Source organism: Leiobunum rupestre, chromosome 10 (genome assembly GCF_980474605.1).
Source record: "Leiobunum rupestre chromosome 10, qqLeiRupe1.1.hap1, whole genome shotgun sequence".
Classification (NCBI taxonomy): Eukaryota; Metazoa; Arthropoda; class Arachnida; order Opiliones; family Sclerosomatidae; genus Leiobunum; species Leiobunum rupestre.
Window position 1 is genome coordinate 25,149,304 of NC_143393.1, and position 24,977 is coordinate 25,174,280.

The following is a 24,977-nucleotide window of genomic DNA, read 5'->3' on the forward strand; positions in this document are numbered from 1 at the left end:
ATCGAGAGGAGCTTCTTGAGTCATTGTAATTTACGAATTTCGTCGTAGCGTTGAGTCACTTCCCTAAATAACCGCAGGACGTCGTGAATGTCTCTTCTTCCATATAGGGTCAGCGATTTTGCAAATGAGGAACCAGAATTTTTGGTCAAGCAAGTGTGACCGGTAGACTGGCTATGGCGAATTTCTAATTTATCGCCCTCAATTAGGTAAACGACGTCTTGGTCCTTGACGTCTTCTAAGGCTGCTTTAAGCTGGGGTCCTGATTCTAGTTTAACGCATACACCCTGTTTAGTCGGTTGCGGACGACTGGATGCTACGTGCGTGGCGTAACGCCTTATATCTATATATATTTTTTGGTCAAAGGTCGTTATCTTAACGCCCAAATCTCCGAGCTCGGAGAATTCTAATACAATATCGTGCCAAATGGTATTCTTTGTTAATTTTTCTTGGTCTTGGTTAGCCCCTTTCTCAGCGTCGCTTTTTTCGTTCAATAATTGTCGAGGTTTATTTTTTTTAATTACTTCGCCGACTTTTGATTTCCTAGCGTATACTACGGGCAACTGCACTGGTACTGTTGGTGGGGTGGCATAATCGAGCTTAATGTCGTCTCGGGCTGCCTAAGACATATAGAGATTAAAAACTAATCTCGCTTAATAATTTTTTCAAAAACATAATTACCATCTTGCTGATCTTCTGGAGTCGTCGGGGAGAGTGAGGGCGGTGTTCGTCGCTTCTGCGAAATTGACCGTTGCGCGATTTCTTATGTACAGGCAAGGTAATGGGTGGGGGGAGGAACAAAATAATCGCGTGACAGTTAACGAATATTAACAGGTGTATTCAATTTGTCAAAATGATTAATTACTTAACGAAAGCGGAATGAACCGGTTTCTACCATGACTATGCGAAAGGATTGTTCACTACCCGGCCATTTTTCCAGCGAATGCGCGACCTCAATTTTACGTAATAATTCGAGAAATATGACATAATTAATAGTTGTTTGCTATTCTCTCGGTATTGTCACTAAAGGTATTTGCGCCGCTAAGTTATTTCTACACCTGCTCGTAATCAATCAAAACCTGTCACCGCCTTAACAATGGAAAACGGGGACCGAGTATAGCGAGCCTGGGAATTCCTTTAAAGGAGTACTGACCCCTTTTCGCGCCAAAACGCCAGCCAATCAGCGCCATTTTGAATAATTTCGAGTCAGCCAATTAGCGCATATACGCGCCGCGTAATTCCCACGTGGTCCCCGCGCCGCGTAGTTACCACGTGGTCCCCGCGCCAATCAGCGCGCAGTACGCGCGCCACTCTGCGGAGGTCAATGACCCCGAGGGGTAGGAAAATGTCGACCCCCCCGCGCCACCTGCCGGAAGGGGGAAGGAAGCGGGGACTTCCGGTGCCGACCCCCTTTCTACCTGTACATTGAAAAGTGCCAAAGATGGGGGTACATCCTACTGACGTGGCGTTGATGAAAGAATTATCGACGGTGATGAAATACGAAGACAAGATCGACTTGGCAAAAACCAGAGCAAACAAGAAGATACAGTCGCTGAACCCAAATGCCGGAGGTCCGTTGGCCAGCGGTTCATCAAACCATGAATCTACACAGCCGAGGAAAGAAGAGTGCCGACTACCTACGCTACAAATAAGAAAATTCGAGGGAGACTACGCGGACTGGCCAGGCTTCTGGAGTCAATTCAAATCAGCAGTCCAAGAAAAGCAGGGACTTTCAAAAGTAGAAATGTTTTATTACCTAGATTCCTATTTGGAAGGAGATGCTAGAGAGATTATAGGAGGTTTAAGAGCCTCAGACGAAAATTACGATGTCGCGATTAAATTACTTAACGATAGATACGGTCAAGAACACTTAGTGATTCATGAACTCATGAACAAATTCCATAGAATTAAGGGCTTAGAAAATTCAAACGATACGCACGCTTTGAGAAAATTATACGACTCTTTCACGTCGAATATTAGAAGCCTTAGAGCGCTTGGCGCCGACACCACTATCTTTGTGTTCAAAAATAATAGGCACTTTTCCATACGAAATTAGATTAAACCGTACTATGAATTGTAAAGCCAATGAGGAGTTTGATGTGGATGTTTTGTTGAATTTCATAAGACGCGAAGTTGAAGCGAGATAAATATGTGCCGTTCTAAAAAGTGATACCGCCGAGAAACGCGTAACGCAAACACGAGAAAGCTCCCGAGAAAATTCAGCTACCGGATATGGGAAATACGAAACGTGCGAAAGTAGCTCGCGCCCGGCAGCGGCGGTGTTCTCGACGAAGGTATCTGAGAAAACCAAAGGCGTCTATTGCATCTTCTGCAAATCATCAGCTCACTCCACCAACGATTGCGGAATCTACACCCTAGAAGAAAAAACGCGTGTCTTTAGGAACCAAATTAGGTGTTACGTTTGCTCAAGAATAGGTCATGAAAGCCGAAACTGCACCACAAAATTCAACTCATGTAGAATCTGTGGAAAAAGACATAACTCAGCTATTTGTCCAGAAAACAAATCTCACAAAGCTGAAGCCAAAGACTTTTCAGATCCGAGAAAAGACAAACGGGAGGAAACTAAAGTCAAGGTCACGTCGGGAGTCGTCGGCTTACACAAGACCGTCTTGTTGCAAATCGCTAAAGCTAGGGCAGAAAACCCAGAGAAAACAGGCCGCAGTCAAATAGTACGATGTCTATTGGACAACGGCAGCCAGGGAACCTTTGTCACGGAAAATCCATAATGAAAAGGCTCCCAATCTATAAGATGGGAGCCGTCAACATTGCAAACGTTGACAAGTTGAAAGTTGTCGGTGTCACCATCGACAGCAAGCTTTCCTTTCTTCCTCATCTCGAGGAAGTAAGTGTCCGGGTGACGAACCTGGTGCAAAGCATTGCTTGCTTTGCAAATGTTGAGTGGGGCCTCGACCATAAAGCGTTAAGGACTATCTACAATGGGTGTATTGTGAGAGTAGTGGCTCACGCTTGCGGTCAACGCCCTGCAGATGTTCGGTACTTCGACGGCCAGTATTTCAATTCTTGGTCCACTTCCTCCCCTCACGTTTTGAACGGTAAGTTTAACAATTTTTCGTCTGACTGTAGTTGGTTTCTGATTTCCAAAATTTTCGACTTCGACGTCCATCTCTCCGTAAACGGGTAACTCCAAACTTCTAGATACCTCTTCCGTGACAAAGGTTCCCTGGCTGCCGTTGTCCAATAGACATCGTACTATTTGACTGCGGCCTGTTTTCTCTGGGTTTTCTGCCCTAGCTTTAGCGGTTTGCAACAAGACGGTCTTGTGTAAGCCGATGACTCCCGACGTGACCTTGACTTTAGTTTCCTCCTGTTTGTCTTTTAACAGCCGGGGCGAATGTCATAGCATGGGTGACACCCGGGGCGGATATAATAGCATGGGGAGACAGCCGGGGTGAATGTCATGGTGTGCTATTTACTAGTCTCTAGTTTGTGTAAGTTTTTATTTTTTTCACGGTCGGGTGTCACCTCCAAATCACGCCCAAACGGATGGCACCCGGGGCGAGCCACTGACTCTTGATGTTATCGAGGGATTATTTGGAACCTATTGATCAAACCGTATAATTTCTCCTTACACATTTTTTAGCCACGAATAACAACTGTCCCGATCTCTTGAATTTGCCCTTACGTTTTGTGATGGATGGCAATAATGAAAAAGTGCATCGTCAGTGACCTTTGAGAGATATCGTTAATGGCAGTTTCAAGCAAAAGTTCCTGATAACAACTCCGAAATGTTTTCTTTGTCGCAACTATTTTCACTGTTGAAGGTAAAGATGAGATACAGAGAAAGAATATTTGTTAAGTACTTACGGCTTTCGAGACAATAATAATAATTATAACCAGCTAGGCTAATACCGAAGGCACCACCTAGACCCAAGTCATCTAGCGACTTTTAATGCCATTAATTCAGGTGGCCGGGTTACAATGCGTAGGAGGGTGGTGGAAAGCCCTTCATGCCATGTGCACGAGCCAACAGCTCCCTACACTTACTATTACCGTATCACACCCATTGATCTTTGGCAATTCTGTACAAAATTGGTCTGACTAACAAAATGAGGTATCTTTGACTTTGTAGCTCAGTCAATGATGACATTATCTTAGGCTTTCCCTTAGTAGTAAAAAGCAACATCATTATAATTTAGTAGATATAGAACCTGGTGCGACATACAAGTATTATTTATAATTATAATAACGTAGTAATTTTACACATACGACAATAAAGTATACTTTATTACGGATACAGCCAGATATCCACAGCCTACAATCTAGATTGTCTCCACTATCTCGTGACGTCACAGACACGCTTTCTACCATATAGAAAACATTTGCCCTCGATATGTCAAACACGAGAAAAGCTATTATTCTTTACTGAAGCATGGATTAATTAACTAAATAATTAGTTAAATAATCCATGACTGGAGCCACATGAATCTGATTATTCATCTAAGATTACACTCTTTTATTCGTAACTGCACTACACAACGTAATTTTAATACCGAATTCTACTTAATAATTTTTAAGTATTACGAGACGTTTATAAATAGTTATTTATTGGGATGTTACAAAGAGGATTTTGGGTAGAAAATGACCAAAATCGACGCGAAGATGAGGAACAGTGAAGCAACCGTGGAAGCGCATCCACATTTCAGTTGATCGTTAGCCATTTTCGTTATTTCCAAAACTGGTTTGAAATTTGGCTCATCGGCGCTGCATTCACTCTTGATTGTATCGTGGCACGCGTTGAAAGCTTCGATGAACCTATCAACAGAAACGTACAATTTGACTTCGTAAAAATGTAAAACATATAACGGACATAACCTACTTGCAGCCCCTTTCTTTGCCGATTTTGTCAATTTGCTCCTTTCGATTGGCGACGGATTGTAACACAGAATCGATTTCGTTTCGCGTCACTTTACTGGCCGCCATTCCTATGGAGCTGCATCTATTAAATTTTTTAACGCAATCGCAACTGAACTGGTCATTGGCCACTTTCGCTAGATCCGAAATAGGCTTGAAGTACAGGTCGTTTTCACCACAATGCTCCTTCACTTTCTCGTGGCAATTTTGGAAATTCTTGACGAATCTGGAAAATTAATATAAACGATTTTAAAGTGGCTATAAAAATTAATTGATCAACGACAATCTATTTTTATATACATAATACTTAACTTATCGAATATATGTTTATTTCAATATTAAATATTTACAATAAGCCTCAGTTACAGCACTCTGAATGTTTTAAAAGGGGAATAACTGTGAATATTTAGCAAGGTTTTCCGCCACCAGATGGGGTAAGGACTCCCTCTGCATCGCGCTAGCCAGAATCGAGTAAGAGCTTGAGCTTAAAAGTGTTAAACCAAATAATATTAGGCGCTATAAGTATCGAGAACGATGGTTAAAAAACGCCAATTTTAAATAATTTTATAAAAAAAATAAGGTGCTAAATAAAAAATGTGCTCTGAACAAAATAAAACAAACCTCACCCATTCATCTTGTCAAAATGTACGGGTTCGTTAAAGTGAAGATTAAAAAAAACTTAAATAGTTAAAAAAGAATTGGTGTAAACTAATTCAAGAGCGCAAATGATAGTTTTGGTTTAAAAAACAGAAATATTTAACCAAAAAACCAAACGGCAGAAAACCTGATCTAAAAAAGGCTTTTATCTTAAACCGACACTGCCTACCCCGTTGCAAATATACGTCAGTTTTATATAGTTCCCTGTTTGTACTTTGTAGGCCTTCGAAATTTCAAACTATCGTACTTAGCACGCTTCGTCGAACCTTCTATCAACAGCGGCATCTATTGAGCCATCAAGGTACTACACTGACTTTAAATATAATCAAGAACCCATAGAAGTAACTAAGAAAAATGTACGATAACATTGACCCCTGCTGTCACGATGTTATACTTCTCATAATGGAAACGCCATGAAAATCTGCCTTTAGCTCCATCTGGAAAATTAAACATCCTGTAATCCCACGCGTCTGGGAGGCAGAGTTTGTAGATGGCCGTGTGAGGACGACCACCAATCTCCCAACGGATGGTCGGAATACTTCCGCCACTGGTGTCCCCACCACTGTCCCCACGTATAACCCCGTTGGCGTGGCCGTTAAACATATCTCGCCCTGATTAATGACGTGGACGAGCGGACTGAATTTGTCCCACACGTCACAATCCCGAATTTGCATTCGCAGGCTGTAGCACTATAATTTATAATTATAAAAATAGTAATGATGGCAATAAATTGTAATAATAATAAATTTTCATTTGGCACGTCTGTTTGAAAGTTATGGCACTAGAGGGCGCCAGTCAACTGCCTGAGTTTGAGAAGTACTATAACTTTCTAGTACCAGCATTTAATATTTTCAATTTTTTCATAAACTTAGTTACTTCTACGCGTTCTTGATATAGCTTATATCTCGAAATATAATGAGTGATATCAGAAGGAAACTTACTTGCAGGCCTTTTCTTTTCCGATCCCGTCTAGCATATCCTGAAGCTCCATTCCAGGTATCATCCAGACCATTTGTTCGATTTCCTGTCGCAGATTCTTGTCCATGCTGTCGCTCTTGCATTTGTTCAGGGGAGCCTCGCATTTGGTTGTTACGCCGTCATCCGGTTCCAAGCATCGGAATTGCGTCCGAATGTCCTCCGTCGAGTCCATAATCGATTTGTAACCGGGCTCATTGTCACACTTCACCTTCGACTTATCGAAACATTCGGTAACTACTGCGACGAGTCTGCGTTAACAGGATATGGCCAAGTCAGTAAGGAAAGCGATCTCGATTGCTTTACAGATTGTCAGGGCCAGCGCTAGAAATTTCGGGCCCCAGGTAAGCGTTCTCAGGCCCTGGCGCACCCCCCAAATTGTTATACTCCAAAATTTGGTTTTTTGGAAATAGTCAGTCAGAAAATTGTAGTTGGGCACCCGGGCGGCCGGGCCCCTTTCGGAGGCCCGGGCCCGGGGTACTTTTGCCCCGTTTAACCCCCGTAACGCTGGCCCTGCAGATTGCGGAATGAACGAAACGTACTTGCATCCGGGAACCCTTCCAATTTGGGCAATGAGGAACTTTCTCTTTTCGTCCGCGTTTCGGATTCGTTGAAATTGGGACAACGTGATTTTCCCGACAATTGTGGCTACCGCGACGCACTCGGTCATCCGTGTTTTGCAATACTCCGTCTCATTATTTCCGCCGGATTTGTCATCGGCGCAACCGAACATCTCCGAGACCATTTCGGTTCCTGACTCTATTTTGAAGTCGACGTCGTTCGCGCATTGTGCCTTCAATTTTTCGTAACACGCCATGAGATCCGCGTTATATCTGCAAGCGATCAAATTAAAGATGACCTTTGAACAAAAATACTCGACCGATAAGCCCTTAAATAAAACTTCTTCAAGGAAATCGCCAAGAAGTAATATATCTGATAGCCAGGAACTGCCAATTACTGCTTGTTGAAATAATGGAAACTTTTCACCTGTGAACAGAACGTCGTGTTTTTGCTAAGCCGTAATATGTCAAGAAAAAGCTACCAGCTTAAAAGGAAACACCTGTTTTCATACCGTACAAGTGAAAAGTTTCGATTATTTCTACAAGCACTATATAAACCGTAACTTTCAGCTCCTGGTCGTCGGAATTATTACTTCTTGGCGATTTCCTTGAAGATGTTTTATTGAAGCGTCTATTATACATTTTTCCTATCAAATATGATCACGATTTTTTTTCGAAATTCTGATAAAATTTCTTTTTTTTAAATAAAATTACGAATCTTTTGATCGATTCTGATAATATTTTTAAAATTTGGTTGTGTTAAAAATAGCCTTAATTTAAGGTTAAAAGCTTTATAAACTTGCTTTTGATCAATTTATGTATCTTTTGGATAAGTTTTAAAATAAAATCCACTATTGCACAGTTTGAAATATTTAATTTGCGCGCTACGCAAGTTTCGACTCGATCGCGCGAGTTTTCTATGTTATCTTTCATTCTTTTGGATGATTTGCGATAATGTGTGATTTGGAAAATTTGTTAAAATTAAAGCTTTTTTTGAAGGAAAATAATCGTTAAATTGTATAAACTAACTTTTGATCAAATATTACTATTGTATCAAGCAAAATTAATCAGATTCTGATCAAACATTCTATCAAATTGCTTTGCATCAAACTTTGCATATTTAGATCAATTTGTGATAAGATTTGATCCAACCATTTTAGTGAGAGAGGGACGTCAGATACTTGCAAAATCTGTCGTGGTCTTCTTGGCTGACCTTTCGGCTTCTCCGCCATTCATTAAGAATGCGAGTTATCTCGTTTTGTGGCAGTTTATTCGATAATTTGGTATCGTCGGAACATTTCTTGATTTGAGTACTGCAGATTCCTGCCGCTTCCGTTTGCGACCAGGCAATTACGCACGCAACTATACGTTATTAATGCGAGAAATGTATGAATTTAACTCATAATTCATTTATGGATGTTGTAATAAATTAAATTCGATATTTACCGAAAAGCAGAAAATATTTCGCATAATTGTTCTTCATTTCTATACTCCACACTCATTAACTGTTCGATGACTTTAGGCTTAACAACCACCTCTCCAACTGTATTTTCAAGCAGATACGATGTGTTCCCAGTACTGGGCGTAAAGAGATATTTCACGTAGATAAGATAAGATCCTTTAATTTTTGCGTAGATGTTGATAGCGAAGCCGTTACTTCAATTAATCTTCCAAGTCATTTGGAAGGTGTTTTAAAAGGTACAACGATAATTCCTTATTGAACAGATTTTCTAGATAGTTGTTTGTTCAATTTAGGTTGGTTTTTGTCGTTTAAACGAATTATCGCGACGCAAATCCAAAATATCGTTAATTTCTCTATCATTTATTTTCGCAGCACACGCGGAGCAATTTTCCGACATTAGGAGAGATGGATGGTTGTTATTCCAACAGAAATTTAAGAAACTAACTAATTTCAGAAGATAGGGCAACAAACAAGTCGTACCTCGACAATTGATAACAACAGAAGTGTAGAATGTGTCTCTTACCATGAACTTTTTTCCCATCTCGCTAATGTTACTCGCTTGAAACATGTGTCTACGTAGGCTCCCGTTGATTTACAAAAGAATCGTTTGGGAAGATAATTTGTGGTGAAGACCGTCATGTATTGATTTTATAATTTACTGTTTCATCGGGAAAATATGCTTTATCAATAGGTTAATATCCCTACGACGTGTAGTTTTTAAATTTTTCGTTTTTAAGCGAAATAATTTGAGCATTGATGCGGTATACACATCATTGATTTGGCGGGAAACGGAATCCACGGCAGGTACATGTTTCTTTTTAATAACCACAATGCGATATATATTTGGCACTCTTAGATGAAAGCCGAGTATCGACACGTGACCTTTGAAAAAGTCAATTGGTTTTCTTATCTCAAGCGTCCTTCGAAACCGATTGCTTTAACGGGAAAGAATACAGTAAAAGCCTCTTTTTCGTTCAAGCTGAACGTTTCTGTTTTAAAAATTACATCATTGAATTATATTTTTCTTATTAGGCTGAACCTTCCTCTAGTGCTTAAAATAATTTTAATAATTATAATATTAATAGTTAACGAGATATAAGGTCCTAGCTAAAGGTTAGTTTGGGCGCTTGCCCAACTTGTTTTGCTCCGGGGGTGCGAATTAAAACGTAATAAATTAATTACTTTTAAATTTAAAATTGTCAAATTTATTTTAGTCGCTAAACAATAGGCTGTTCTACACTTAAATATTATTTTATAAGTTAAAATACAAAATTAAAGGAGTTCAGCTTGAAATAGCGCGAAAGTAGATAATGGCCACTGTAGTCTTCCCCCTTAAAGTTAAGACCTCCAATGGCGCTTAATTGAACCAAAAAGAGATTGACTTCATTGATGAAATAACATTAAAAAAAGAACATTAATTCATGTTGAGTGGCTTCTGTTCCTAAAAGCGGTAGTACCCGAGGGGCAGATCACTTTGTTACAAGGTGTCCTAATAATCATGATTAAATCATGATTTAATCATTTTTAATCTTTGTACAGCCAAAGCTACAGAATTAATTTTAATCTAATCTAATCATGATTTAATCATACGAGGGGTGTCCTAATAATCATTGGAGTGAGCTGCCCCTCGGTAGTACCCCATGTTTCCGATATCAGATCTGCTAGAAACGTGTTGGCAATTGCAGGGGACGAACTCTTTTTCACTACGTCTTTGCTCTTGCCTTTGACTCTACTAGTTCTAACATAGAAAATAGAATTGGACGGACCCTTTTCATACCGACAACTTACCACTCAATAGTAAAATCGCGGCCACAAAATGTTTAAACATTCCTTGAATTGTGCTTTTTTTATCACGATCAACAACATAGCCTACGTCGACAATGAAAATTGACGAGTCGCCTATTTGAAAGTGCGTGAATTATATTTAGTATTCACATATGTATTGAATATTGTGGCCTTATTGTAAATATGATATCCTAGATAAGATATAGTAGAAGGGAGTATAATTGTACCGTTTTGGATGTCAAAAGTGTAAGGGATGGCGAGGGTCGACGCAAAATCCACGTTGTGTTGTTTTTGTTCTAGTAAGTCGTTTTCCGCTGGACATTTACCGCCGTCATTTTCCGTTGAGTGTGAAACTAGAACAATTCAAAAAAGGCGGCACCTACACATTTTCGTATCTTATTCTTCTGGTGGATTTTTTGCGCAATCAAGAGCAAAGCCTAACCTCTCTGCGTCTGCATATCGCATTTTTTATAATAGCTGATTTTTTTGTAATCCATTGCGACCATACTCAAGGGCGTCGATAATGCCATGTCTCTCCCCTCTTTAAAGTATTGTGTATAATTTCACTTAATTGTACTTCAATGTTCGTTCTTACATGTAGTATCAGGAATTCATAACTAGAACTTGGAATGATTATCTCGGCCGATTTCCGTCTCTATCTAAGGGACTGTTTTTTGAAGTCATTTTGACGTCAGAGCATACGTGTTTTTTCTTAAGAGTTTCATTGGCTTAAAAATCTCCTTTTAAAAATATCCTGTACTCCCCAAAGTTACCGAGTATACCCTTTTTTTTTGCGCCTTTATTTGACCCAAATTTTGTCGAAAAGACGAATTTCATTATATTTCAATTTAGTTTTGGTTGTACGTGAAGACGTTTCTAATCTCTATTTGATATTTTTTCTATTAGTACTAGCATAAGTAACATGATAACAAATTAGTATGACAATTAACGAGATTTTCCACCAAACTGATTTAAATATTTATTGCGTAATCAACATGTTTTCTCAGCACAGAGCCCTATAGTGTATAATTGGCGAAAATACGCCGCCATGTTAGGGTATAAAAGCGGGTATATAAGCCTGCTATACCTCATGATGTAGAGGTACTGTCACGTGCAAAAACGTAATTTTGAAATCGGTCAAGATATGCGAGATTTCCGCTTAGCCGAAATTTCTGGTTTCCGATAGATAGGCAGAATATTATGCTAAAATGATAAAAATTAAAAACGTTTTTCTCGGCGCCACGAGCTCATGTTTTTTATTACGCGTGATTCGCACGCGGGCTTCAAAACAAAGCCAAAGCCCCTCACGACTCCAGAACGTGCTCTCCGATATTAGGCTTAAATTTTTATCAAAACGTAGTCATCCAAAACGGTAAGTCGCGAGTCCAAGTCACAGCTTGAAGAGAGTATCAGTGACGAAAAAAGGGTCCCTGGAATATGTATAGAAGCGGTTGAAGTTTCTAGCTGGAATTTTAATTTCGCGGGCTCAAGCCGCTTTGTATTACCGCGCCTAACCTAAGGCCTAACGATGAAAAATACATATTTCCCCAACTTAATAATAGCGATAGCAAGTCAGTATTAAATTGTATTTTGCCCTGCAAAATGTTTTCTTGAAAAATCAATGCAAGGTACGTTTCAACGGTATAGATAGATAGATACCAACACACAATCTTTCTGATGTGTTAAGTACATCTGTCATATTAAAGTTAAATTTAAAACCAATTTCAATCTCCCTGAACACTAATCAAAAAGGAATATTTCCCAACAACTCTCGTCACGAAGAACAATATTTCAATCACCCTTTCTTAAAAAAAAGCGCACTAAGCAATAAAAACCCAAGAGAAGAACTATATCTCTATCACCCTGTCTTAAAAATAGCGCATGAACTTAGAGTAAATTTACCATAAAGAGAAACGATTACAGAACTTTATCAAACACCTTGCCCATTAATTAGGAACAATGTTTCAATCACCCTTTACATTTAATAAATTAATCCGTTTGCGAAGAAAAAATAATCAATAAAAAATGTATACGTCACTCTCACTGTTATCCATAGAGTAACCAGGGATAGTAGATTTTAGAGGATCGGTAAAAAGCCTGGTTTTTAGCCCCCGTAAACCAATCACACTAAGGGAGTCGTCCAAGGTTATTTGAAAAAAACAAACAAGTATCGCTAAGAGTGGACGATACTGTTCGAAAAAAGAAAAAAGATAAACACGAAGTTACATTTTTACGCCAAAAGGTATTTTTTAACGTTTTTATAGATAAAATATGATATACTAAATATCAGTTGATAGTTTTTATTGAATTAAAAAACCAAAATTAAAAATTACTAAAATATAAAGTGCAAAAAATTACGTAACAATATCAACCTCATTAGATTGCCATTTTGAAATTTTAAGATCACGTGGTACAAACGACCTTGCAAGACTCCCTCGGAGTCTCTCGAGCTGATTGATACGCGGGCAGAAATCAAATGCACTGTGGAAGCTAGGAGCAACAAATACAACACCCCACACAAGGAGAACGCAACCCGTCAAAACTCGTGGATTTTCTTGTGTACGTTTTTTATTGGCTAGACGCTTTAGCGCCTGCTGCCGTCGGAAGGGCAAAATTAGGAAATTGTCTCTTCCCCCTTTCCGTAAAACGTTCAGCTTTAAAGGTTCGTCCAATGAAATTCGTACACAACCCTTCGTTAGCGTGTTTAAAGGCTAGCTGCGTTCTCCTTGTGTTTGTTGCTCCTAGGTGGAAGGGTATCGAAAACCTGTCCTCTTAATTTACTGTCCATGGAGTAACTCACACGCATAGAGTGGAAGGCCCTAAGTAAGCGCACGAAACATTAATCCTAACGGGTCAATTTGTTTTCGAGGCGTGAATAAATATAGTCCGAAGAGCGATGGTGTTGTTTTTACATTTTTTGCGTACGAAGAGTGTTCACAAGTTTCGCTGATAGCCTTCCACTCTATGTGAGAGGGTTTACTATATGCTATAAACCCTCTAAAATGTTATTGTTGGTGTTTTATTATATTTAAAAAATTATAAATGAGTCACTTTGGCTTTGAAAGAGTAACTTTCTTTCCCTCCCTCGGTTTCTGGAAATTCTGGCTCTCCTGGGATGCGGTATTTAGCGCAATAGAGTGGCCAGAATTTGAAATATAAAATTATGTAATTACTCTACTAGCGCCTTCTAGCGGCGCTAGCGCCCGCGTCAAGCTTCAGTTTGTCAACGAAGTACGAGATTGTTTCTGTTTTCATCGATTGCTAAACGTTTAAAGGTAAATATAGTTAATAAAATTTTTAAATAATCAATCAAAGAGTTTATAGTTAATAAAATTTTTAAATAATCAATCAAAGAGTTTATATTAAACAGCAACATTTACATATATATATTTATTATAAATAAATAATGAGTTATTATTCAATTAACTCTCGTTAAGCCTTGGTCAACATTCTGAAAGTATTCAAAATGGTATCATGGAGGAATAGTATAGGCTATTCCTCTATGATGGTATCTAGTCTAGAAAAATAAATTAATAAAAACTTGAATTTTAAGAGCCAATTTTGTTGATTTCTTTTATTTAAAATAGTGTTTTATGAATGCTATTAATTGAATTAAAATTAGTTAACTTGAAAAAATATCAAATATCAACCTTCACACATTAAAATATGTTAAATTTCATATAAATAATTTCTATTTAATAAATCAATTACTTTAGAATTTAATGATGTGAAATTATTTTATATTAAAAATTGTTTTCCTAATTTTTTTAAAACTTTAAATAGAAAATTATTTGAATAAAATTTTATAGCGATTTCTTTAAATTTCAGTTTAAAAAAATTATTTAATTTATTTATTATTTTCAAAAGTTAACAACGTTTATACCGCGACGTGGCGCTAAAAAGCGTATCTCGAGAGAGTTACGACGAGGAATGGAGGGTGGTGTTGGAAGTGACTAGGCCATTAGTTTTTTACCGTATTGTAACTCAACAATATCATCTATAGCCTTGCTAGAACTAAGTTTAACCTTCACCTATGAAAGATCTATCACTAGCAGCTTTAGCCAGTTCAACGTTTTATCATGTAACTATTCTTGTTTTTTCTTTGAGTAAACAGGATAAAGAAAATATTTACGCCCAGGAACTAGCATTTTGTAAAGATATTTTCGTTTAAAGGAGGCTAGTTCCGGGGCCATGCACCTTGACAGTGTGCCTTTAAGTCATTTGTATTAAACTCTCTATTGTTATTCTTACTTATGTGTTTTTAATCAACTTAAAAACATACCACTATCCAATTTCAGTCTTGGGCGGCCTACTGGAAAATCCCGCCAAAGCTTTAATGAAAGCTAACCGATTTCCGACTTTGTCCGCCTACGGGAAAATACTGCCCAAGCTCCCATACGCTAACGTTCATAGATTGTTTCAGAAAACCCATTTCTAGGAGTATACGCGAACGTCGTCTGCAACGTTCGTGAGATAGGTAGGTTTGCTGAAACTAACAATATGATAAATAAAATAATGGGCCATGGACGAAATGAAAATTGGACTCCAATCGCCGAAATTGTTATAAATTCCAAGGGGGGGGGGGGAGGCAGTTTCTATCGATTGATATATCACTTACTCTTATAACTTCATCGGTAGGAAGAGTTCAGTAGAAGAATGTGAAAATCACAGAAATGGGCGCTATTAAAGCTCAGGGCACCCTGTTCCAAAAACCAATAAATTAACGTATCATTGAAACTTCTAGACCTGTTAAAGAGTTATGTCAGATTTGGCAGCGGCTACACGGTACGTGATTTTAGTACTCACAAATCCCTTAGGAATTGTGTGCAAAAAAACGGCTTAAAAATAGCTCCGTGTCGTGGAGCAAAATATTTAAATTTTATCACCCGACGAAAAACTTCGCTGATTATGATTGATTCAATTGCAATAAACCTTTTTACTTTGTATAGTCACCTAGAGGCCAAAACGAGAAGCTCAGAAACTGTTGGATTTTCGTCTGCTAAACAAATCATCGATCTATAAGACGTCGATCGTTTTAATTCGTGAGATAAACCATAGAGTAGGACTTTAAAACAACCCACTGTAAATTTTTCTGAGACTTTTTCTCCCCCAACAAATGTGTTCGTAAAAATAAGAAAAACTGAACCTAATGTTAACACCTGTTCAAAATTTTTGGCGGGAGACCCCAACAGGATTTCCATCTATTATCTATTGATGTTGAAAAGTAATGTTAATATTTAGAGAGTTTAGCTCTTTCGCTTCATAGCAAGAGGAGTATGGTTACGGTATTGTTTAATCCCAGCTCGAAACAATTCCTTCTGTTGTTTAAAGGGGTTTCCTCTAGTTCTTCAGTTTCTTCTTTTTATAAGAAATTGTTGAGGTTAATGGTTACGAATTGTAACCGGGCCACTAGATTTAAAGGAATTGAAAAGTCGATAGCTGACTTGAGCCTAAGGTGGTGGCATGGCTATTAGCCAGGTTGATAATATTATTATTAGAATGCCAACGGAAAATGTTGCATTCCACCTATTTCCAATACAGGGTGTCCACTAAAAAATGAACCAGGGCAAATATTTCAAAATCTGTTCTAGGTACGATTTTGAAATTTTCAAGTCGTATACAAGATGTAGGGGGAAACCTTCTGCGAAAATGTGGATGACCTTGAACCATGTCTTCAAGGTTATCCAAAAACTAACTCGAGAACCGTAAGTGTTACAAAGTTGGTTCCAATTAGAAAAGTGTTCCACGTGACTTTCTTAGTACCAATAGCTTTGACCTGATCGGATTTGACCAATAGGAAGCCGAGAAATGCTAGATGAAAAACAAGAAGTTCGTTAAGTTGATAACGTGTCGAAAGCGAGGTTCGGGAGCTGATAACTCTAAAGATACTCGTGTTAGAGTACGGAAATTTGCTACACATCCTCATCAAGATTGGGCGTCTTTAGTTTAAAAATTACAATGACCTTGAATCATGTCTTCAAGGTCATCCAAAAACTAACGCGAGAACCGTAAGTGTTAGAAAGTTGGTTCCAATTAGAAAAGTGTTCCACGTCACATTGTAGGTCTAATTAACTTTGATTCGATCGAATTTGACCAATAGGAACTCGAGGAACTGTTTTTCAAAATCACAAAGGTCGTTAAAATGACAATTCAGATTCAAGTTATTTCTCAAGGTCATTTTTGAATGTCTTTGAAGACATGGTTCAAAACTACTTTGTAGAGAAAGTGGTGATTAGCAAATTTCCTATTGAAACCTAGTTTCTAAACCCAATGGATCGCGAGATAATGTTTTCTAATTGAAACCAACTTTCTAACTCTTACGGTTCTCGAGTTAGTTTTCGCATGACCTTGAAGACATGATTCAAGGTCATTGAAATTTTTACACTAAAGACCCTCAATCCTGAAGAGGATGAGTAGCAAATTTCCGTACTCTAACACGAGTATCTTTAGAGTTATCAGCTCCCGAACCTCGCTTTCGACACGTTCAACTTAACGAACTTCTTGTTTTTCATCTAGCATTTCTCGGCTGCCTATTGGTCAAATCCGATCAGGTCAAAGCTATTGGTACTAAGAAAGTCACGTGGAACACATTTCTAATTGGAACCAACTTTGTAACACTTACGGTTCTCGAGTTAGTTTTCGGATGACCTTGAAGACATGGTTCAAGATCATCGACATTTTCGCAGAAGGTTTCCCCCTACATCTTGTATACGACTTGAAAATTTCAAAATCGTACCTAAAACAGATTTTGAGATATTCGCCCTGGTTCATTTTTTAGTGGACACCCTGTAGATGTGTTTGCCAATTTGTATTACCAAAAACGAACTCTTTAAATCAAACAATTTATTTATTTATGATAAGTTAGTTCTCAAGGACCTTACAGAGCTTTTCTCAAGGACCTTACAGAGCTTAGGAGGCTTATAAGTGAACCACTTGTTTTGACGCGTTTTTCAAATATTTTAAAAGCGTATTAACATGACTGGTGATATCAGAACAAAGAAGCTACTTTCGAAACTGCTTAAAGGTGATGACTATTAAGCTCAGAAATACCACCAAAAGAAATAATAATTGCAGCATACAAAAGTGCAAAGAAGGAACATAAATTTCACATTATATTCAATATTATATTCTAATATTTTCGTGAGATCGTAATTAAATGCGAATAAAATCACTTTAAATCAAGTGAAAGGGTAAATATTACAGTAACTGTAATATTTACCACTTTCACTTGATTTAAAGTGATTTTATTAAATGAAAGTTGGCTACGTTTGCATTAATCTTGGCTAAGTATGCCCATTTGGCCCATGTGCCTTTTAGTAAGAACCCGTAATAGTAATATCGCTAAAACGTTTTCAGTCCATTAAATGCCCCGATTAAAGTTATACAAAACATGTAAACCAAAGGCTAATTCCACATCGTTTATTATTAATGTATACAAATTTTTAAGATATTAATTAAAAGTAACGGGTTAACAGATCAATTTGTCACACAGAATTAAATTTATATGTTTTCGCGTTACTGCCCGGTTCTCAGTGGCGGCGACAGGAGTTTTGAGTTTAGCAGGCCAAGTTTAGGAGGGGCCATGTTTTAATTTTTTTTAAGAATTTTGGGAGCTCCTCTCTTTTTATTAAAGCTAGTCAAATATGATGATTCATACTATAATTAAAAATTTTGCCACAGCTTCACGTTATTTCTAATTCCCTGTAGCAAAGGGTGACTGAATAGTATTTGGAATAGATTAAAAAAATAAATACATTTTTACAGACAATAACTTACAAATCAAGTATTTAATATAATTATTTATCCGTACTATTCATTTGAAAACGTCACTATTCAGGGCGAAAGTAGTTAGCAAGAGTAATATCACCGAGCACGCGATAACTTCGCAACCGCATGTTTCAAATGCTTCTTTTAATTTATCGCAATTGGCGTTTGCTAAATTTGTACAATTCAAGTACACTTGTTCGTGCCTGGAATCGAAAAATTGGCGTTAATGTAATAAGCCTCACTTTCTCTGTTAGACAAATTAAGACGGCCCAGGAAATGTGTAGTTATAAGGTTATACGTGTGAATAGTGCTACAAGTACGCCTTTTTGTCTACTCGTTTTTTGGATGAGCTTAATCTCTTTCTAATAACTCCAATTACAGGCAATATTCTTTTTTAAATTCCACCATTTCACTCAGGTTGATTTTCGTTAAGTTGTGAAAGCAGTCTACAACCCGACCGCATACTTCAACGTCTGCACTACCTAAATTGTGTAAAGTGTAGTAGATTTATTATAAGAGCGGTTGTGCAAAAAAGCCGACGGCGTGGAAACGGTTTTTACCATTTACCACGGTAACCGTGCATGCATGGAATAACGCGGGAAGTGAAAATTTTGGGACTGGAAATTTTGGGGTTTGGAAATTTCCGGATTGGAAATTTTTGGGTTTGGAAATTTCGGGATTGGAAATTTTGGGATTGGAAATTTCGGGATTGGAAATTTGGGGTTTGGAAATTTCGGGATTGGAAATTTTGGGATTGGAAATTTTGGGATTGGAAATTTTGGGGTTTGGAAATTTCTGGATTGGAAATTTTGGGATTGGAAATTTCGGGATTGGGAATTTGGGGTTTGGAAATTTCGGGATTGGAAATTTTGGGGTTTGGAAATTTCGGGATTGGAAATTTGGGGTTTGGAAATTTCGGGATTGGAAATTTTGGGATTGGAAATTTTGGGGTTTGGAAATTTCGGGATTGGAAATTTTGGGATTGGAAATTTCGGGATTGGAAATTTAATAAGTTAGTTCTCAAGGACCTTACAGAGCTTTTCTCAAGGACCTTACAGAGCTTAAGAGGCTTATAAGTGAACCACTTGTTTTGACGCGTTTTTCAAATATTTTAAAAGCGTATCAACATGACTGGTGATATCAGAACAAAGAAGCTACTTTCGAAACTGCTTAAAGGTGATGACTATTAAGCTCAGAAATACCACCAAAAGAAATAATAATTGCAGCATACAAAAGTGCAAAGAAGGAACATAAATTTCACATTACGCCTTTTTGTCTACTCGTTTTTTGGGTGAGCTTAATCTCTTTCTAATAACTCCAATTACAGGCAATATTCTTTTTTAAATTCCACCATTTCACTCAGGTTGATTTTCGTTAAGTTGTGAAAGCAGTCTACAACCCGACCGCATACTTCAACGTCTGCACTACCTAAATTGTGTAAAGTGTAGTAGATTTATTATAAGAGCGGTTGTGCAAAAAAGCCGACTGCGTGGAAACGGTTTTTACCATTTACCACGGTAACCGTGCATGCATGGAATAACTCGGGAAGTGAAAATTTTGGGATTGGAAATTTCGGGATTGGAAATTTGGGGTTTGGAAATTTCGGGATTGGAAATTTTGGGATTGGAAATTTTGGGGTTTGGAAATTTCGGGATTGGAAATTTTGGGATTGGAAATTTCGGGATTGGAAATTTAATAAGTTAGTTCTCAAGGACCTTACAGAGCTTTTCTCAAGGACCTTACAGAGCTTAGGAGGCTTATAAGTGAACCACTTGTTTTGACGCGTTTTTCAAATATTTTAAAAGCGTATTAACATGACTGGTGATATCAGAACAAAGAAGCTACTTTCGAAACTGCTTAAAGGTGATGACTATTAAGCTCAGAAATACCACCAAAAGAAATAATAATTGCAGCATACAAAAGTGCAAAGAAGGAACATAAATTTCACATTACGCCTTTTTGTCTACTCGTTTTTTGGGTGAGCTTAATCTCTTTCTAATAACTCCAATTACAGGCAATATTCTTTTTTAAATTCCACCATTTCACTCAGGTTTATTTTCGTTAAGTTGTGAAAGCAGTCTACAACCCGACCGCATACTTCAACGTCTGCACTACCTAAATTGTGTAAAGTGTAGTAGATTTATTATAAGAGCGGTTGTGCAAAAAAGCCAACTGCGTGGAAACGGTTTTTACCATTTACCACGGTAACCGTGCATGCATGGAATAACGCGGGAAGTGAAAATTTTGGGATTGGAAATTTCGGGATTGGAAATTTGGGGTTTGGAAATTTCGGGATTGGAAATTTTGGGATTGGAAATTTTGGGGTTTGGAAATTTCGGGATTGGAAATTTTGGGATTGGAAATTTAATAAGTTAGTTCTCAAGGACCTTACAGAGCTTAGGAGGCTTATAAGTGAACCACTTGTTTTGACGCGTTTTTCAAATATTTTAAAAGCGTATTAACATGACTGGTGATATCAGAACAAAGAAGCTACTTTCGAAACTACTTAAAGGTGATGACTATTAAGCTCAGAAATACCACCAAAAGAAATAATAATTGCAGCATACAAAAGTGCAAAGAAGGAACATAAATTTCACATTACGCCTTTTTGTCTACTTGTTTTTTGGGTGAGCTTAATCTCTTTCTAATAACTCCAATTACAGGCAATATTCTTTTTTAAATTCCACCATTTCACTCAGGTTGATTTTCGTTAAGTTGTGAAAGCAGTCTACAACCCGACCGCATACTTCAACGTCTGCACTACCTAAATTGTGTAAAGTGTAGTAGATTTATTATAAGAGCGGTTGTGCAAAAAAGCCAACTGCGTGGAAACGGTTTTTACCATTTACCACGGTAACCGTGCATGCATGGAATAACGCGGGAAGTGAAAATTTTGGGATTGGAAATTTCGGGATTGGAAATTTGGGGTTTGGAAATTTCGGGATTGGAAATTTTGGGATTGGAAATTTTGGGGTTTGGAAATTTCGGGATTGGAAATTTTGGGATTGGAAATTTCGGGATTGGAAATTTAATAAGTTAGTTCTCAAGGACCTTACAGAGCTTTTCTCAAGGACCTTACAGAGCTTAGGAGGCTTATAAGTGAACCACTTGTTTTGACGCGTTTTTCAAATATTTTAAAAGCGTATTAACATGACTGGTGATATCAGAACAAAGAAGCTACTTTCGAAACTACTTAAAGGTGATGACTATTAAGCTCAGAAATACCACCAAAAGAAATAATAATTGCAGCATACAAAAGTGCAAAGAAGGAACATAAATTTCACATTACGCCTTTTTGTCTACTCGTTTTTTGGGTGAGCTTAATCTCTTTCTAATAACTCCAATTACAGGCAATATTCTTTTTTAAATTCCACCATTTCACTCAGGTTGATTTTCGTTAAGTTGTGAAAGCAGTCTACAACCCGACCGCATACTTCAACGTCTGCACTACCTAAATTGTGTAAAGTGTAGTAGATTTATTATAAGAGCGGTTGTGCAAAAAAGCCAACTGCGTGGAAACGGTTTTTACCATTTACCACGGTAACCGTGCATGCATGGAATAACGCGGGAAGTGAAAATTTTGGGATTGGAAATTTCGGGATTGGAAATTTGGGGTTTGGAAATTTCGGGATTGGAAATTTTGGGATTGGAAATTTTGGGGTTTGGAAATTTCGGGATTGGAAATTTTGGGATTGGAAATTTCGGGATTGGAAATTTAATAAGTTAGTTCTCAAGGACCTTACAGAGCTTTTCTCAAGGACCTTACAGAGCTTAGGAGGCTTATAAGTGAACCACTTGTTTTGACGCGTTTTTCAAATATTTTAAAAGCGTATTAACATGACTGGTGATATCAGAACAAAGAAGCTACTTTCGAAACTACTTAAAGGTGATGACTATTAAGCTCAGAAATACCACCAAAAGAAATAATAATTGCAGCATACAAAAGTGCAAAGAAGGAACATAAATTTCACATTACGCCTTTTTGTCTATTCGTTTTTTGGGTGAGCTTAATCTCTTTCTAATAACTCCAATTACAGGCAATATTCTTTTTTAAATTCCACCATTTCACTCAGGTTGATTTTCGTTAAGTTGTGAAAGCAGTCTACAACCCGACCGCATACTTCAACGTCTGCACTACCTAAATTGTGTAAAGTGTAGTAGATTTATTATAAGAGCGGTTGTGCAAAAAAGCCGACTGCGTGGAAACGGTTTTTACCATTTACCACGGTAACCGTGCATGCATGGAATAACGCGGGAAGTGAAAAGTTTGGGATTGGAAATTTTGGGGTTTGGAAATTTCTGGATTGGAAATTTTGGGATTTGAAATTTTGGGGTTTGGAAATTTCCGGATTGGAAATTTTTGGGTTTGGAAATTTCGGGATTGGAAATTTGGGGTTTGGAAATTTCGGGATTGGAAATTTTGGGGTTTGGAAATTTCTGGATTGGAAATTTTGGGATTGGAAATTTTGGGGTTTGGAAATTTCTGGATTGGAAATTTTGGGATTGGAAATTTCGGGATTGGAAATTTGGGGTTTGGAAATTTCGGGATTGGAAATTTCGGGATTGGAAATTTTGGGATTGGAAATTTCGGGATTGGAAATTTAATAAGTTAGTTCTCAAGGACCTTACAGAGCTTAGGAGGCTTATAAGTGAACCACTTGATTTGACGCGTTTTTCAAATATTTTAAAAGCGTATTAACATGACTGGTGATATCAGAACAAAGAAGCTACTTTCGAAACTGCTTAAAGGTGATGACTATTAAGCTCAGAAATACCACCAAAAGAAAAAATAATTGCAGCATACAAAAGTGCAAAGAAGGAACATAAATTTCACATTATATTCAATATTATATTCTAATATTTTCGTGAGATCGTAATTAAATGCGAATAAAATCACTTTAAATCAAGTGAAAGGGTAAATATTACAGTAACTGTAATATTTACCACTTTCACTTGATTTAAAGTGATTTTATTAAATGAAAGTTGGCTACGTTTGCATTAATCTTGGCTAAGTATGCCCATTTGGCCCATGTGCCTTTTAGTAAGAACCCGTAATAGTAATATCGCTAAAACGTTTTCAGTCCATTAAATGCCCCGATTAAAGTTATACAAAACATGTAAACCAAAGGCTAATTCCACATCGTTTATTATTAATGTATACAAATTTTTAAGATATTAATTAAAAGTAACGGGTTAACAGATCAATTTGTCACACAGAATTAAATTTATATGTTTTCGCGTTACTGTCCGGTTCTCAGTGGCGGCGACAGGAGTTTTGAGTTTAGCAGGCCAAGTTTAGGAGGGGCCATGTTTTAATTTTTTTTAAGAATTTTGGGAGCTCCTCTCTTTTTATTAAAGCTAGTCAAATATGATGATTCATACTATAATTAAAAATTTTGCCACAGCTTCACGTTATTTCTAATTCCCTGTAGCAAAGGGTGACTGAATAGTATTTGGAATAGATTAAAAAAATAAATACATTTTTACAGACAATAACTTACAAATCAAGTATTTAATATAATTATTTATCCGTACTATTCATTTGAAAACGTCACTATTCAGGGCGAAAGTAGTTAGCAAGAGTAATATCACCGAGCACGCGATAACTTCGCAACCGCATGTTTCAAATGCTTCTTTTAATTTATCGCAATTGGCGTTTGCTAAATTTGTACAATTCAAGTACACTTGTTCGTGCCTGGAATCGAAAAATTGGCGTTAATGTAATAAGCCTCACTTTCTCTGTTAGACAAATTAAGACGGCCCAGGAAATGTGTAGTTATAAGGTTATACGTGTGAATAGTGCTACAAGTACGCCTTTTTGTCTACTCGTTTTTTGGATGAGCTTAATCTCTTTCTAATAACTCCAATTACAGGCAATATTCTTTTTTAAATTCCACCATTTCACTCAGGTTGATTTTCGTTAAGTTGTGAAAGCAGTCTACAACCCGACCGCATACTTCAACGTCTGCACTACCTAAATTGTGTAAAGTGTAGTAGATTTATTATAAGAGCGGTTGTGCAAAAAAGCCGACGGCGTGGAAACGGTTTTTACCATTTACCACGGTAACCGTGCATGCATGGAATAACGCGGGAAGTGAAAATTTTGGGACTGGAAATTTTGGGGTTTGGAAATTTCCGGATTGGAAATTTTGGGATTGGAAATTTCGGGATTGGAAATTTGGGGTTTGGAAATTTCGGGATTGGAAATTTTGGGATTGGAAATTTTGGGGTTTGGAAATTTCTGGATTGGAAATTTTGGGATTGGAAATTTCGGGATTGGGAATTTGGGGTTTGGAAATTTCGGGATTGGAAATTTTGGGGTTTGGAAATTTCGGGATTGGAAATTTTGGGATTGGAAATTTCGGGATTGGAAATTTGGGGTTTGGAAATTTCGGGATTGGAAATTTTGGGATTGGAAATTTTGGGGTTTGGAAATTTCGGGATTGGAAATTTTGGGATTGGAAATTTAATAAGTTAGTTCTCAAGGACCTTACAGAGCTTTTCTCAAGGACCTTACAGAGCTTAAGAGGCTTATAAGTGAACCACTTGTTTTGACGCGTTTTTCAAATATTTTAAAAGCGTATCAACATGACTGGTGATATCAGAACAAAGAAGCTACTTTCGAAACTGCTTAAAGGTGATGACTATTAAGCTCAGAAATACCACCAAAAGAAATAATAATTGCAGCATACAAAAGTGCAAAGAAGGAACATAAATTTCACATTACGCCTTTTTGTCTACTCGTTTTTTGGGTGAGCTTAATCTCTTTCTAATAACTCCAATTACAGGCAATATTCTTTTTTAAATTCCACCATTTCACTCAGGTTGATTTTCGTTAAGTTGTGAAAGCAGTCTACAACCCGACCGCATACTTCAACGTC

At 37.5% G+C, this 24,977-nt stretch overlaps 3 protein-coding genes across 3 annotated transcripts; 1 reads left to right on the top strand and 2 right to left on the bottom strand.

The window, feature by feature from the left end:
• Positions 1-984, bottom strand: LOC149925175 (uncharacterized). The gene is made up of 3 exons (XM_090161706.1): positions 961-984; positions 679-733; positions 1-613 (listed from the first exon to the last, which is right to left on the bottom strand). The coding sequence occupies exons 1-3, from the start codon at positions 982-984 to the stop codon at positions 21-23; spliced, it is 672 nt and encodes a 223-aa protein (XP_090017832.1). The 3' UTR covers positions 1-20.
• Positions 985-1,438: 454 nt separating this feature from the next.
• LOC149925176 (uncharacterized) lies at positions 1,439-2,744 on the top strand. Its single transcript, XM_090161707.1, has 2 exons — positions 1,439-2,016; positions 2,165-2,744. The coding sequence occupies exons 1-2, from the start codon at positions 1,439-1,441 to the stop codon at positions 2,742-2,744; spliced, it is 1,158 nt and encodes a 385-aa protein (XP_090017833.1).
• A 1,812-nt stretch (positions 2,745-4,556) lies between these two features.
• Positions 4,557-8,674, bottom strand: LOC149925177 (uncharacterized). Its single transcript, XM_090160197.1, has 6 exons — positions 8,529-8,674; positions 8,264-8,444; positions 7,065-7,355; positions 6,489-6,773; positions 4,856-5,116; positions 4,557-4,791 (listed from the first exon to the last, which is right to left on the bottom strand). Exons 1-6 carry the CDS (start codon positions 8,563-8,565, stop codon positions 4,593-4,595), a joined length of 1,254 nt encoding a protein of 417 aa, XP_090016323.1. The 5' UTR covers positions 8,566-8,674; the 3' UTR covers positions 4,557-4,592.
• Between the last annotated feature and the right edge of the window lie 16,303 nt (positions 8,675-24,977).